Here is a 14757-nt window from a genome sequence, read left to right as displayed (position 1 = left end):
GAAGAATCCTCCTGCCAATGCAGGGAACATGGGATGGAGCCCTGGTCCAGGAAGACCCCACGTGCCGTGGAACAACTAAGTCCATGCGCCACAGCTACTGAGACTGCGCTCTAGAGCCTGCAAGCCACAACTAGTGAAGCCCGCGCACCTAGAGCCCGTGCTATGCAACACGAAAAGCCACCACCATGGAAGCCTGCATACTGCAACGAAGAGCAGCCCCCGCTGGCCGCAACTAGAGAAAGCCCACGTGCAGCAACAAAGAACCAACGCAGCCAAAGATAAGTAACTAAATTTATTTTAAAAATAATAATAATAGGCACCCATATTTGTCATTTAAATCAACTACAAGGAAAAACATCCATCTGCACTAAAATCAAGGAATGCTCATTAAAACATGCATAAAATGTCATCTTGAGCCTACACTATCAAATCTTAACATCATAACATCCATCTTCTGTCAGGACAAAGAAAAATACCTTTTATACACACACTCATAAGTATAAATTGGTATAGTATTTGGGGAGAACCATCTGGCAGTATTAATCACAGTTAAATATGCATACCCTTTGATCTAAGCCATCATACCTCACTTTCTTGGTTTTAAATGGTATTTCTCACTACTTAATATGTTTTATAATCTTTGGTTCATTAATTATTGTATAGCCCCGCCATGAGAAACGTAAGCATTGTGAGGGCAAAAACAGTTCTAAGTTGCACTGGCAGGAACAAGAACAGTGCCTAGCACAAAGGCATTCCAATATTTGTTGAACTCATGCATGCAAATATTACAGGTTTTTTGTTTTTTTCTTTTGGGCCACTCCATGCAGCATGTGGGATCTTAGTTCCCCAACCAGAGATGATCAAACCCACACCTCCTGCTTTGCAAGCACAGAGTCTTAACCACTGGACCGCCAGGGAAGTCCATTACAGTTTTATTTACTATAATAAATGAGTGACTGGTTAAGAACAATACAACATATTCATACAGGCAACTTATGCAAAAATATCTGAATCACACTGAGTGAAAAGTAATTGAAAAAGAATAACATATAACATTTTGAAAACAGGCTATTTTTGTTTTTCATCTTTAAGAAAAATTCTTAACTCTTTGCCAAGTTACTTAACTAGAACCTTCTCCACTCCACCCCTGCCAAAATGTCTCCTAACTCACGGCACTTCCCTGGTGGTCCAGTGGTTAAGACTCCACCTTGCAGTGCAGGGGACGCCGGTTCGATCCCTGGTCGGGGAACTAGGATACCACATGCCACGGGGCAAGAAGCCCACGTGCCACAACTACAGAGCCCACACACTCTGGAGCCCGCACACCGCAACAAGACCCGATGTGCCGCTACTAAGACCCAAGCAGCCAAAAATAAATAAATAAATAAATATTTCAAAAAGTCTCCTAACTCTTAATTCATAATACACCTGAAGCACACTAAATACAGAAATTTTCATATCTAAAATTCTTTGTTGGGGCTTCCCCGGTGGTGCAGTGGATAAGACTCCGTGCTCCCTATGCAGGGGGCCCAGTTTCGATCCCTGGTCAGGGAACTAGATCCCACATGCATGCCACAACTAAGAGTTCACATGCCACAACTAAGGAGCCCACATGACGTAACTAAGGAGCTGCCGAGAAGCAACTAAAAGAGCCCATGAGCCGCAACTAAGGAGCCCACCTGCCACAACTAAGAGCCGGTGCAACCAAATAAATAATAAATAAATATCAAAAAAAGAAAATTCAGGGCTTCTCTGGTGGCACAGTGGTTGAGAGTCTGCCTACCGATCCAGGGAACGCGGGTTCGTGCCCTGGTCCGGGAAGATCCCACATGCCGCGGAGCGGCTGGGCCCATGAGCCATGGCCACTGAGCCTGTGCGTCTGGAGCCTGTGCTCCGCAACAGGAGAGGCCACAACAGTGAGAGGCCCGTGTACCGCAAAAAAAAAAAAAAAAATCATTGTTTCTCTGGCATAAATACTACTGACAGTATCCTCTTACCTACCCCATCCATGCCCCAGTTGTAAAAGTTGAGACTTCGAAGTCAAGTTAACATTTTACCAATATACACAAGAAAACTAGCATTCCATGTAGACCAGCCCACTCTAGTAACCAGATTGTATGACTAAACAGCACACCTTATAATCCCACAATACTCGATTACAAATGTGAAGTAATAAATACCCTTGAGAGCACAGATCTAAATTATCTTTGTTAGTAAAATCTTACTTATGATACTGCTGAGTTTTCTGCATTAGCTTCTCTGGCAAGCCATCTTCATCATCAAACTGCTCCATGGGCTCCACAATGACTGGACGAGGGGTCCTGGACAGGTACAAAGCATTAATAAGAATTAATACAGTATCAAGAATTAACGTCCTCCTAGAAATCGTTTATAGTAACTCCAAGATACATACTTGGAAAATTTCTTTCCTAAGTAAAATGTCTGAATCAGTCAAAAACACTGGCTGCACAGACACAGGTGAATGTCCAAGTCAAAAATGAGTGTTTATTTTTAGAGCATGGAGTCTATTCAAGGTGACAGAAAAATACATCAACCACGAACCTGCGTGAGCACTGCAGTTAACTTTTACAAAGCACAATGCAGAAGAGCGAGTACCTGACTCTCATCCTGTGTGTGTCGTCCTCATCCCCCCAACCCCATCACCTCAAATTCCCACCACTGCCCACCTGTCGGCCTCCCTCTGCGTCCAACCGGTCTTGTAAAGAAAAGTCTTTCTAAAACCCAAAATGTCTCTAAAAGATTATCAGCCAAGAAAAAGGGAACGAGGCGGGGCCAGAAGCAACACATGCAAGGAGGAAACAGGGTAGGGGGACAAGAAGAGTGGATGATGACAGATCTGACCTGGAAACCCTCCTTTATTGTTTTCCAAAGGAAGGGAAAGCTCACTGAGGAAAGACAAGAAAGAGAAGTAACTGCAGTAGATGATATACTGATATTAAAACTTTCCTTGCTATCAGTCTCTCACCATGCAAACAGACTAAAATCTATTTATACTGCCTTCTGAACAGAGATGCTTCAGAGAGAAAAAAGTCACGGTTAATTTCTGAGGTGTTAAGAGACGAGCTAGAGAGGTGAAGGGGCTTCCGCAGTTCAGAATGCTTCCCTTTACAAATAAATAAAGGTCCAGAGATTAAGAGACTAAATCCTCCACTGTAGGGAAAGGAAAGATATAAATCCGTTATTTATAAAGTTATTCCTGGGCTAATGAAGACATTTTAGAGAGAAAATGAATTAGAAGCAGATGTGGAATACCTTGGGGTGATGAAGACAGCGAGATTAGAAACCTCAGATAAAATGCGTGGGAACCCAAAAGAAAAGGGACTCACAGGCCTCATTTTCCAGGGTGAGATCTCGTGTCCAACATGTAAAAACAGAAACATAAGAAAGAATAAGTAAACACAGCCTCCAAGAGTACACATAACCCAGTGAGGTGTGAGAAAGCAGCCAAGAATTCCTGAACCCACCCAGCCCATAGGAGGATCTAGTATTCTAAGAGCACCCAAAGGGGCCCAGGGACAAAATGAAGAAGATGCACTATATGGACCACTTAACCACTGGAAGCCTTGGCAGGGCCACAAACATTCGAAGAGTAATAGAGCCAGGTAAGAACTACACCTGAACCAAGGCCAGCGACGACTGAAACCTGCACCCTCCACTTCAACACCACGAGGCCACCACCACCCTAGAGAAAAATCAGAAGAGACCTCAAGAGGAAAATGTACTGGGGCTTCCCCTGTGGCACAGTGGTTAAGAATCCACCTACCAATGCAGGGGACATGGGATCGAGCCCTGGTCTGGGAAGATCCCACGTGCCACGGAGCAACTAGGCCCTTGCACCCCAACTACTGAGCCTGTGAGCCACAATTACTGAGCCCGCATGCCACAACTACTGAGCCTGCGCTCTAGAGCCTGCCTGCGAGCCACAACTACTGAGCCCACGTGCCACAACTACTTAAGTCCACATGCCTAGAACCTGTGCTCCACAACAAAAGAAGCCACCACAATGAGAAGCCTGCGCACCACAACGAACAGTAGCCCCTGCTCGCTGCAACTAGGGAAAACCCACAGGCAGCAACGAAGACCCAACGCAGCCAAAAACAAATAAATAAAATTTTTAAAAATAATAATGCCAATGTCATAACACTGACATTTTCGTCATTTGGGGAGCTAAAACAGATAAAAGGAAATAACAGATGTAAATAAATTCATTGTGTGATCTTTGATTGCAAAAAATAAGTTATAAAACACATTACTAGGCAATGGGGAAACATAATATTCAATTAAAATTAAACTTTAATATTCAATATTAAATAAAAATATTGGATAAACACTGTTTCCTCAGTGTGACAATTATATTGTGGCTTTATTCATAGAAGATACATGCCAAGTACTGTAATCAGGGGTCAAGTATGTTATCCACTGCTGACTCTTAAATGAATCAGCAAAGAAAAAAACAAATTTGTACATATAGTGAAAAAACTATGACAAAATGCTAACAATCAGTGAGTGTAGATAACATTTATATTAACATTAAAGGATTGTTTTAAAGGGAAAATATCTTTCTCTAAACTGAAATTAAAACATACACTTTTTCCTCCTTCTAAGGAAGCAACTCCAACATCATCTTTAGGGTATCAGTTGGAAAATAGTAAGAACAGACCACTATATCTTCATTGAAGTTAACCTGAAATGATCTTTAAAAAAACAAACCAAAAAAAAAAGGGAAAGGGAAAAAAATTTGAAAAGTGAGCACCTATCATTATGCCTCCTCAATTCCTGTGAGCTCCAGGCATGAGCACCTCTGCTGCTCTAGGTGTGATTCTAATGTTTAAAGATGTGGACATACCTTTATTATCATAGGTGAAGCTTTTTAATTTCCCTTTTCTATTTTTCTGCCTCTTTTGTAATTTCAAAACAGCATAGACATATAATTTACACATACTTCTGCATACTGTGTGGTAATCATTATATATACTGTGTACAAGGTCATTTACCTAAAGGCATGTGTGGTATACAACATTTTATGACAATTTAAAGGTATTTTCAAGAGAAATTTTGATTACACAAGATGTCTACATTTAGAAACTAAATCCCTGTGATACCACTCCTATAAATCACTTGTATTACCTCAGATATCTGAGATACAGTCAGTCCATCAGTAAATATTTGATTACCTAACAGGTACCAAGACTGCAGTTGGGGCTAGGGATACAATGATAAACAATCCCTGAAAGTCTTCTAAGAGACCCACCCCCTCCAAAAAAATGAGTAAACAAAAGAACCATTTTATGACCTAAGAAGAAAAAACGATGCTGTCAGAAAGAATAACAGAGGCGCCACTTTAGATAACGCAGTCCAGAAAATCCTCTCCATAAAGTGACCCTTCAGCTGAGACCAACTATTCAAACAGCAGGGAGAAGAGCATCCTGAGCTCCATGAGAATGTTTAACAACAAAGGACCTGAGTAAGGAGAGTCTACAGAAAGAAGAAACCACTCCACCTGCAGCACAGTATAAGAACCAGGGGAGGGCTTCCCTGGTGGCGCAGTGGTTGAGAGTCCGCCTGCCGATGCAGGGGACACGGGTTTGTGCCCTGGTCTGGGAGGATCCCACATGCCACGGAGCGGCTGGGCCGGTGAGCCATGGCCGCTGAGCCTGCACGTCCGGAGCCTGTGCTCCACAACAGGAGAGGCCACAGCAGTGAGAGGCCCGCACACCACAAAAAAAAAAAAAAAAAAAAAAGCAAGGGAGAGACTTCCCTTGTGGCACAGTGGTTACGAATCCACCTGCCGACGCAGGGAACGTGGGTTTGATCCATGGTCTGGAAGATAAGATCCCACATGCCGCAGAGCAACTAGGCCTGTGTGCCACAACTACTGAGCCCACGCGCCTAGAGCCTCTACTCCGCAAGAAGAGAAGCCACAGCAAAGAGAAGTCCACGCACCACAATGAAGAGTAGCCCCGGCTCGCCGCAACTAAAGAAAGCCCGTGCGCCCCAACGAAGACTCAATGCAGCCATAAATAAATAAATTTACTTAAAAGAAAAAAAAAGCAGCAAGGGACTTGGCATCAGACTAAACTCCACCATTTATCTGCTGTGCAATCTTAAGCAAACTACTTAACATCTCTGGGCCAATTTTCTCACCTGAAAAATGGAACAAATAATAACCAGCGTTGTTCTGGAAATCCATGAAATAAGACACATAAAATGTTCAACACCTTGCCCATTCCCTCAAAATTGTTATAAATTATTCTAAAAGCTACCCGTAAGAATTAAATATTTACCAATGCCTGGCTATGACTTTAAAAAACAGCAATTAATCAAATTTTTAGTCCTGCTTTAGTCCTTGCCTTCCTTCACTCTTTAAATAACTATTACAAGCTTACTATGTGGCCAAGAAATATTAGAATACAAATGTTAGGGTTATAGTGTTAAGCCAGACAAAGTCCCTGCCCTAGTGGAGCTTATATTCTACCGCAGAGAAAGACATGCAACTTAACACTAAGTGCTATGAAGAAAAATAAATTGGAGAATAAAGCATCAGCCTATTTTAAGATAAAACAGTCAGCTTCCCTGAGGAGATAACATCTTAGCAAAATGTGAATAAAATGCAAGAGCAAGGCCCATGATGATCTGGAGAGAGAGCATCTCTAAGCAAAGGGAACAAGAGCCAAGTCCCTGAGAGAACAAGTTGGCAGAGCTGTAATTCATGCTACATCTGCTATAAAACAGCTTTAGCACAAATGCTTAACTGTCAAAAACAAACTGAAAAATGCTTTACAAATCACCAAACGAAGCTCCTTGGGGCCAGGAAACAATTTTTTTTACATTGTCTTTGTATCCAATTCCCCAAATCCTAAAATATTTGAACGATCCCAATCAACAGCACAAGTACCAGAGGTGGGCAGAGTATCAGATAAAAGAAATCAATTCAGTAATCAACTAAGGAACTTTTACACCAAATTCAGTCTGAAGACTAAGTAAGAATGCATATCCAGAGCTTTCTTGTGGGCAAACTGAAAGGAAAGACATGTTAACATGGCAACAGGTTTAATGACCATCATAATTACTTTAAAATATTTTTAAGTAAATGGAGAGATATATCACATTCGTGGATTGGAAAAGGTTGATAGAAGATGTTAATGTTCCCCAGAATGATCTGTAAACTCAAAGCAATACCAATCAAAAGCCCAGCAGATTATAAACAGAAACTAACACACCACTGTAAAGCAATTATACTCCAATAAAGATGTTTAAAAAAAAAAAGGCCCAGCAGAATTCTTTTTAATTGACAAGCTGATTTTAAAACCAGTAAGGATATACAAGGAAATGATAATAACCAGAACAATTTTGCAAAAAGAATAAAGCTGGATGATACTATCTGACTTCAAAGCTTAGGGTAAGGCAATTAAGAAAGTACAGTACTGGTGTAATAGACATACTGATCAATTAAACAGAAAAAAGAGTACAGATTTTTTTTCCCAGTTTTTTGATAAAGGTAAAAGGTAACAAAGGGGAAATCATAATCTTTTCAATTAATGGTGCCAGAACACCCAGATATCTATGTTAAATAAATAAACTGTTACCTCCCATCATACTCAATACGAATCACAGGTTTAAATAAAAAGCTATAAAATTTCTCAAGAAAACATGAGAAAGCTTTGCTACCTGAGGAAAGGCAAAGATATCATACAAGGATTCAAAAAGAACAAAGCATGAAAGAAAATAAATTGATAAACTGGACTTCACCAAATATAAAAACTTCTGCCTTTGAAAACCACTATTTAAAAAATTAGAAAGCAAACCACAGACTGGGAGAAATAGTCTTAATACAGACCTGTACCCAGATCTGTTAATAATGTAAGACAAACAAGTCAATTAAAAAACAGGCAAAAAATGTCAACAGACATTTCACAAAACACATAAAAAGAGCCAAAAAGCACATGAAAAGATGCTCATCATTGGTCATTAGGAAAATAAAATCTACACCACGATGAGACACCACTACACTCACTAGAATATCTAAAAGGCTGAAAATACGAAGTGCTGTTAAGGACATGATCAACTAGAACTCTCTCATCCATTGCTGGTGGGAATGTAAATAGGTACAAACATTCTGAAAACAGTTTGGCAGTTTCCTATAAAGCTGAACATATGGTCATTTCCTCCTAAGTATTACCCAAGCCACATGAAAGCATAATGTTCACAAGAAGCATTGTACACAGATGTTCATAACAGCTTTATTCACAATGGCCAGTAGTTGGAAGCAACTTGAACATCCACCCACAGGTCACCGGACAAAGTTGTAACTCGGCCATAAAAAGGAACAAAATACTGGTACAATGATATGGATGAAATCTCAAAAACACGCTAAGCAAAAGAAATCAGACATGAAAGAATACACACTATATAATTTCATTTCTATGAAATACAAGAAAAGACAAAACTAATTTATAATAACAGAAAGATCAAGAGCGGTCTAGGCAGGGATAAGAGGTGGGGAGTAACTGCAGAAGGACACAAAGGAACTTTTGTTGAATGCTGGAAATGTTCTATATCTTGACTGTGGTAGTAGGTTACATGACTACATACACACATTTTTAAAAACTCACTGAGCTCTACATGCAAAATTGGGTGCATTTTAACATATGTAAATTATACTTCAAAGTTGATCAAAATGTCATTCATTCATTAAATGTAACATTTTGCTTTGCACACAATAGACGTTCAGTAAATTGAACAAAAATTGTAGTACAAAACATTCCTGAGATTCATGTAGAACGGATCAGTACACTGAAATCTGAATAAAGTATGACTCCTGACGGTACATAAATATACCCTATTTGTATTCACTGAGTATTTACTCAACACCTACTTACCACATGCCAAGACAACATACAGAATGCACTGCAAAGAAAGAAGTGAGAACAGAGATAAGCCCATGTGTAACTGTATAGAAGAATGACAAGACATTTAAACTCACGTTGTTAGCAAGAATGCCCCATCACCACATCTCTCCAGAGCCTTTCGTGCAGGAGGTTTTGCTGCAAATTCCACAAAGCCTTTTCCCGTAGCTCTACCACGGTCATCCACAACAACCACAGCTTTCTCTACTGGACCAAACTGGGAAAATGCTTGCTCTAGAAGCTCATTGGAGACAACCGGAGAGAGGTTCTTGACAGTTAAGGCTGCTCCATGTGTAGCAAAACGAATTCGGAGAGGTCTGCTCTTCAAAATGGTGCCATCCAGCTCTGCTTTTGCAATTTCAGCCAGTGTTCTGGACTCCTTTTTAGGAAGAAAAAAATCACCTTTTTAAAAATTACAGTAACAAAAAATTTTAAATAGTGGTTTGTTTCTAGGGAGGAGAGCTGGGCAGCTTTAGAAAATGACTGATAAGGTCATTCTGTTTTTGCGTCATTCAATGATGGTATCACATGCATTTTATTAATATTTTAAAGATAATTAATTTTAAACATTTTAAGTAGAAAGTTCCAACCTCAATGTCGTGTAAAAAGTCATCACTTAAAGATGATCTACTCATAAACAAATTGCCAACTATTAAATATTCAAAGTAATATCTTTTATCAATCTCCTACATGTATTAAAAGAAACACATAATTACTTTTTGAGACCGATTACCAGTTACTAGAAACTATTACTGAAAATATATTAATTCTCTACACACTCCATGTTTCTGATATTTGTATCTTAATAAAGCATACCACCTCTCCAATGCCAGACAAATCCCTTTCCATTTTTATTTCCATTTCTTTTATATTATCTATAAGAAAACTACTATCAGGTGTTATTAATCACCTCTTCTGAAATACTTTCATGGGCCACACATTTCTCACCGTTACAGTGAGAGAAGCAAACACACATTCATGGGCTGTAAGAGTTCTCTCCCAAAAAAAGAGTTCTCTCCATTATACAGAAAAGTGCACATACACTTATTATAAACTAGAAAATATGTTCATTGCTGAAACTACAAGTTAAGAGAGCTTCCTTCTTGAAGAATTCAAAGTTGGTATAAAACAGGCATCTAAAACAACAAACTCGTAAACTTACTACAAGTATGTTCTTTTTGTGCTGTGAAAACTTCCCAGCAAAAACTGAGAGGCTTTATACGCATTTGTGAGAAAGTACAATGTACTTTCTTATGAATAAGGTCACAATAGCTTTTTATTCAATCCCTAAAATGTTCACAACAGCTTTAAATTACAGCACTTAGGCAAAAATCTACCTACAGAACCAATTTTACAAAGACGAACCTAACCTTTTTATAGATATTCAAAATAGCCATTTTGTTTATTACTCTTAACTTAGTAACAGTAGTAGTAGTACCAGCAAACATTTCACGAATATCTAACAAGGGATATGTCCTTTGCAGCTAAGATGTCATGTAATCCAGCAACTCTGAGAGGCAGATTTTAGGAACAGAGTCTTGAATTAAAATGCTGTCACACATATAACTGGGAATGGGAAGAAACGTGAGGAAATTTCATGGGGTGATGATAACATCTTGATCTAAAATCATGAAACCATACACTTAAAATTTGTGCACTTCATTATATGTAGATTTCAAATACCTTAAAAAACAATATTGGACTCTAGTTAATGATAAGCATGCTGAAGTGTTTAAGAGTCATCAACTGATGGATGGAGATAAGAAATACAGATATGTGAAAAAAAATACAGCAAAATTTAACCGTAGAATCTAGGTGTTGAGTGTATGAATGTTCATTTTTATACTCTGAAATTATTCATAATAGTATGTTTGCGGGCAGGGGAATAGAGAGAGCCTGGAGGACTTTGTAAAACTGTCAAGTGTTTCTAGAGGGCATCTCCTGCTCAGATTCAGTCTGACATAGTGACAATGTCACGTATCTTCTTTTTTTCAGGATGAGCAAGAAATCTCCATTTTTTATGTTAAATCAAGTACTTTTTTACTGTTGGCAACAAATTCAATTTTTAATACTTTCTGGCCAAATAAAATGTTTATGCTGTCCGGAATTTTCAATGCCACAGTCCATCTTCAAAGTTTATACTTTTTATGGTTTTAAATGGTTCTACATCAGGGTTCCCCCAACCTCAGCACTAGTGACATTAGGGGCAAGATACTTCTTACCGTGGAGGGCTGTCCCGTGCACTGTAGGATGTTTATGCTAGTAGAGCCACCCCCCAGTTTGACCACCAAAAATGTCTCCAGACATTGCCAAATGTCCCCTGGGAAGCAAAACCGCTCCATTTGAGAACCACTGCTCTAAACGTGTATCAAAGTAACTGTAAAGTCAATTAAAATTATGTATTTGAAATGAACCAGATTTCTTTACTTCATAGCTCCCGATAATGACAATAAGATAACTTTTATTAAGTGGTTATTACATGCCAGCCATTCATTCCTCCCCCCATATATACACATATACACACACGTGTGTGTGCACTATCTTTCATTATCCTTACCAACAATCTAACGAAGTGGGTTTTGTTACTATCCTCCCTTCGCATATGGGGAAACAGGCTTATAAAGGTTCAAGTACCTTGCCCAAGATCACACACAAATGCTGATTTCTATCTATACAAAATTCACAACCTCCATCAATACACCATAAATACAGCCTTCCAGCTGGTATCTCTGCATCACTGTTCATAAAACGTAAACTACAGGTTCTTAACTGAAAGGAATACAAAAAACAAAAAGAAACTGAAGTGACTACCCCAAGACAGAGACTGCTTCAACTAGGGTCTAATGATTTCCACTGGCTCCACTTTCACTTTCCAACAGCTCTTTCCAAAGCACAAGATCTTTTCTCCCACTGTTTACTAATGGTGAAAATTCCCCACCGCAAGAGTACTAATAAGTTAATAAGGAAATACACTGACGCAAAATGAAAAAATCCTTGTAGTCATTCAGTAAAGTTGCTTAAGTAGCCTGCAGTACATTCATACTGTGAAATACAATGTGGTCCTTAAAAAGAATCTAGTGCCATGAAAAGATGTTGAAGATGTTTACATTAAATAAAAAATTCAAAGCACAATACAATGTATATGGTACAATTTGATTTTTATGGAAAAATTACACAATGTTTAACAGTGATCATCTTTACTAAATGTACTAAGGTAGGGAAGATCTGCTAATGTTAGAATTGTAATTAACAGAATGTCTCTGAAAAAAAAGAAAAGAGAATGTCCCTGAAATAAAAGATGACTTCAAACTATATGCTGGGCAGGCCCATTACATTCTCTGCTACGTCTCCTCTAATATCTTATAGATCTAATAACGATCTATAAGAAGCACATATCATGTCATAATTAAACATAAAAAAGCACTAGAGGAGGGGGTTTAGTCCCCAGTGACTGACTAAAAGTAAATTCAGTTGATTTTAACTCTTTAATTAGAACAATCGTTCTCAAACTTTAACAAGTATCAGAATAACATGGAAGGGTGGTTAAATCCCAAAATTGCTGGGCCCCAACCCCAAATTTTCTGATTCAGTAGATCAAGGGTGGGGCCCTAGAATTTGCTTTTCTAACAAATTCCCAGTTAATTTTTGAGATGGTTTAGGGTCAGCATTGGTATTATGAACGGCAGGGAAGATCATTTAGGTGGACTTCTGCTTACACTAGGAAGAGATCTGAAGTTACTGGACGGGGACCAACCACACTTTTGTGAATCACTGCTCCAGAAATCTGGTTTACTAAAGCTAAAAGTAGGGGAAAATAAAAGCAGAAACCAAGTTCCAGTCAAACTAATGACAGCTTTAACTACAGTAAGCTTGCTTTAAAATGAACTACAACTTTTCAGTAAATTTGTCCAATCTAAATTGTCAGTAACCATCCAAAACCTAAAAAGCAGCGTCTGGGTCTAAAATTCCACAAAATGTGTCCAAAATACACACAGTGTTTCTCATCGCTCATGTACCATGGGCTCAACAATATGGGTTAGAACCTCACGAGTAGCTGCCACTTAAATTCTTTTCCCCACCATTACATACAAGGAATGCTGACCCTACACCATCTCAAAACTGTTGCCTCACCTCATCAATTAACTGGAAAACTACAATTAACTAGAAAAAAATTAAATATTAACTACTGAACAAGTAAAAAGAATTCCTAAAAACACAAATCAGATCAAATTATACCACTATTTTAGAGCCACTACACCACTAGTACACACTACAGCCACCATATGATTACTTATATTCAGATCAGGTATGCACTATGATTTTTCTAAGTAGAAAAAAATACATAACTCAGAAATATTTAAAGCTCTTAAATATACCTGTTAAATACAGAGTTCAGGTTAAACAGTAAAATTATCCAAGAAGTAAATCTCATAAACTAAATTCTAATTTCCAACTGACAAATTTTTAACATTCCTACACAAAAATTTAGGGTGATGGAGTCTAGGAGCATATCTCAAAGGAGCAGACAACAGCAGCCCTTCTCACCTCCCCATTTCATAATCCCACAGATAATTTTTTTAAAGAAAAGAAAAGCGAGGACCTGTATTTTCCAATATAGTAGCCACAAACCACATGTGGCTATTTAAATTAAGAATAAAAATACAGTGGGTGTGAAAAAGAATTAAAAATAAACATGGGGAAACTGAGAAAAAATAAATAAATTACAAAAATAAATTAATTAAGAATAAATAAAATTTAAGAGTCAACTCCTCGGCCGCAATAGCCACATTGCAAGTGCTGAACACTCACATACGACCAGTGGCTATTCTATTGGACAGTGCAGACACACTGAGGGAGGAAGAATTTTTAGTAGCTTTAAAATTAGGAAGGAAAAGGATTTTTCCACATCAAAAAAGAAATGTTTATTGGCTTAAGTATAAGGCTTCCAGAACAGGGAAATTCAGCCTTACCATTCTTCCTCCAGAATATCAACTTCAAAATAGAACAAGATGGTGCCAGAGGCCAAAGATGGTTAAAATGTTAAATAACACCCTTCTGGAAAGTTTACTATAAGTTGCCTATAACACGTTATTGTAGAAGCCTAAAAGCTTAACTTCCTTTATTTTAAGATAAGTTTTGGATTTACATTAAAAATAATTTTAGCAAGTGAAAGGCTGTTTCTCTAATGTCCAAAGGATAAACATACTTATAATTTCATGTTCAAAATGCCAATTATTAAACTTGAATTTTAAGAAAATGTCTAAGCCTTCTCTTGAAGCCATTTAGATCTTCAAATGTTCTCCCTAATACTAGTGTCACTGAATTATAATCAGTTTTGTCTACATATTAAAATTTTGCCTTTGTCTACTCACGGAGAGAACTCGATTCTGAAAGTTTAAGTTCCAAAAAGAAAGCTTCGGGAAACTGCAATGAACATAAAATTTGAGGATCAAACTAGAAAGACAAAAGACACAAAACCCACTTATTTATATAAAGCGGCCTCCCTCTAAGAAAGATATTCTGTTGGGGAAAACAAAATCCATCTAAACACGAATTACATTAATGCTGTATAAGTGACACTGTGAACACAAAGCACATAGAAAAACCTAATAAAGTAGCTCTTTTGTCCTGTAAGTGTAAACGCTCACTGCTCAAATTTCTTTTAAAGATAATTAGGGAGGCATAGTTTATGCGTGATGTCGGAAAACCCATTAAGGTTTAGACTGAAAAGGGGTAAAATATGTGCTATTCTAGTATCACAATGTATAAGCGGGACATAAAATAGCAGAAGTCCCCGTGGGAAGCACGAGGCACGCGCTGAGGAGAGGGG

General features: G+C 38.3%; 1 protein-coding gene across 1 annotated transcript in view; it reads right to left on the bottom strand.

Annotated features, from left to right (window-relative positions):
* Positions 1–14757, bottom strand: part of PSPC1 (paraspeckle component 1) — a 58318-nt gene that overhangs the window by 42471 nt on the left and 1090 nt on the right. Inside the window, exons 2-3 of the mRNA XM_029210151.1 lie at positions 9005–9306; positions 2226–2321 (exon numbers count right to left, since the gene is read on the bottom strand). Coding sequence (XP_029065984.1) covers positions 2226–2321; positions 9005–9306 — 398 coding nt within the window. The remainder of the gene's footprint in view (positions 1–2225; positions 2322–9004; positions 9307–14757) is intronic.

The sequence above is a fragment of the Monodon monoceros genome, unplaced genomic scaffold (genome assembly GCF_005190385.1).
Source record: "Monodon monoceros isolate NGI ecotype Baffin Bay Population unplaced genomic scaffold, NGI_Narwhal_1 Super_Scaffold_8, whole genome shotgun sequence".
NCBI classification, from domain to species: domain Eukaryota; kingdom Metazoa; phylum Chordata; class Mammalia; order Artiodactyla; family Monodontidae; genus Monodon; species Monodon monoceros.
This window is presented reverse-complemented; position numbering and strand designations above follow the sequence as displayed.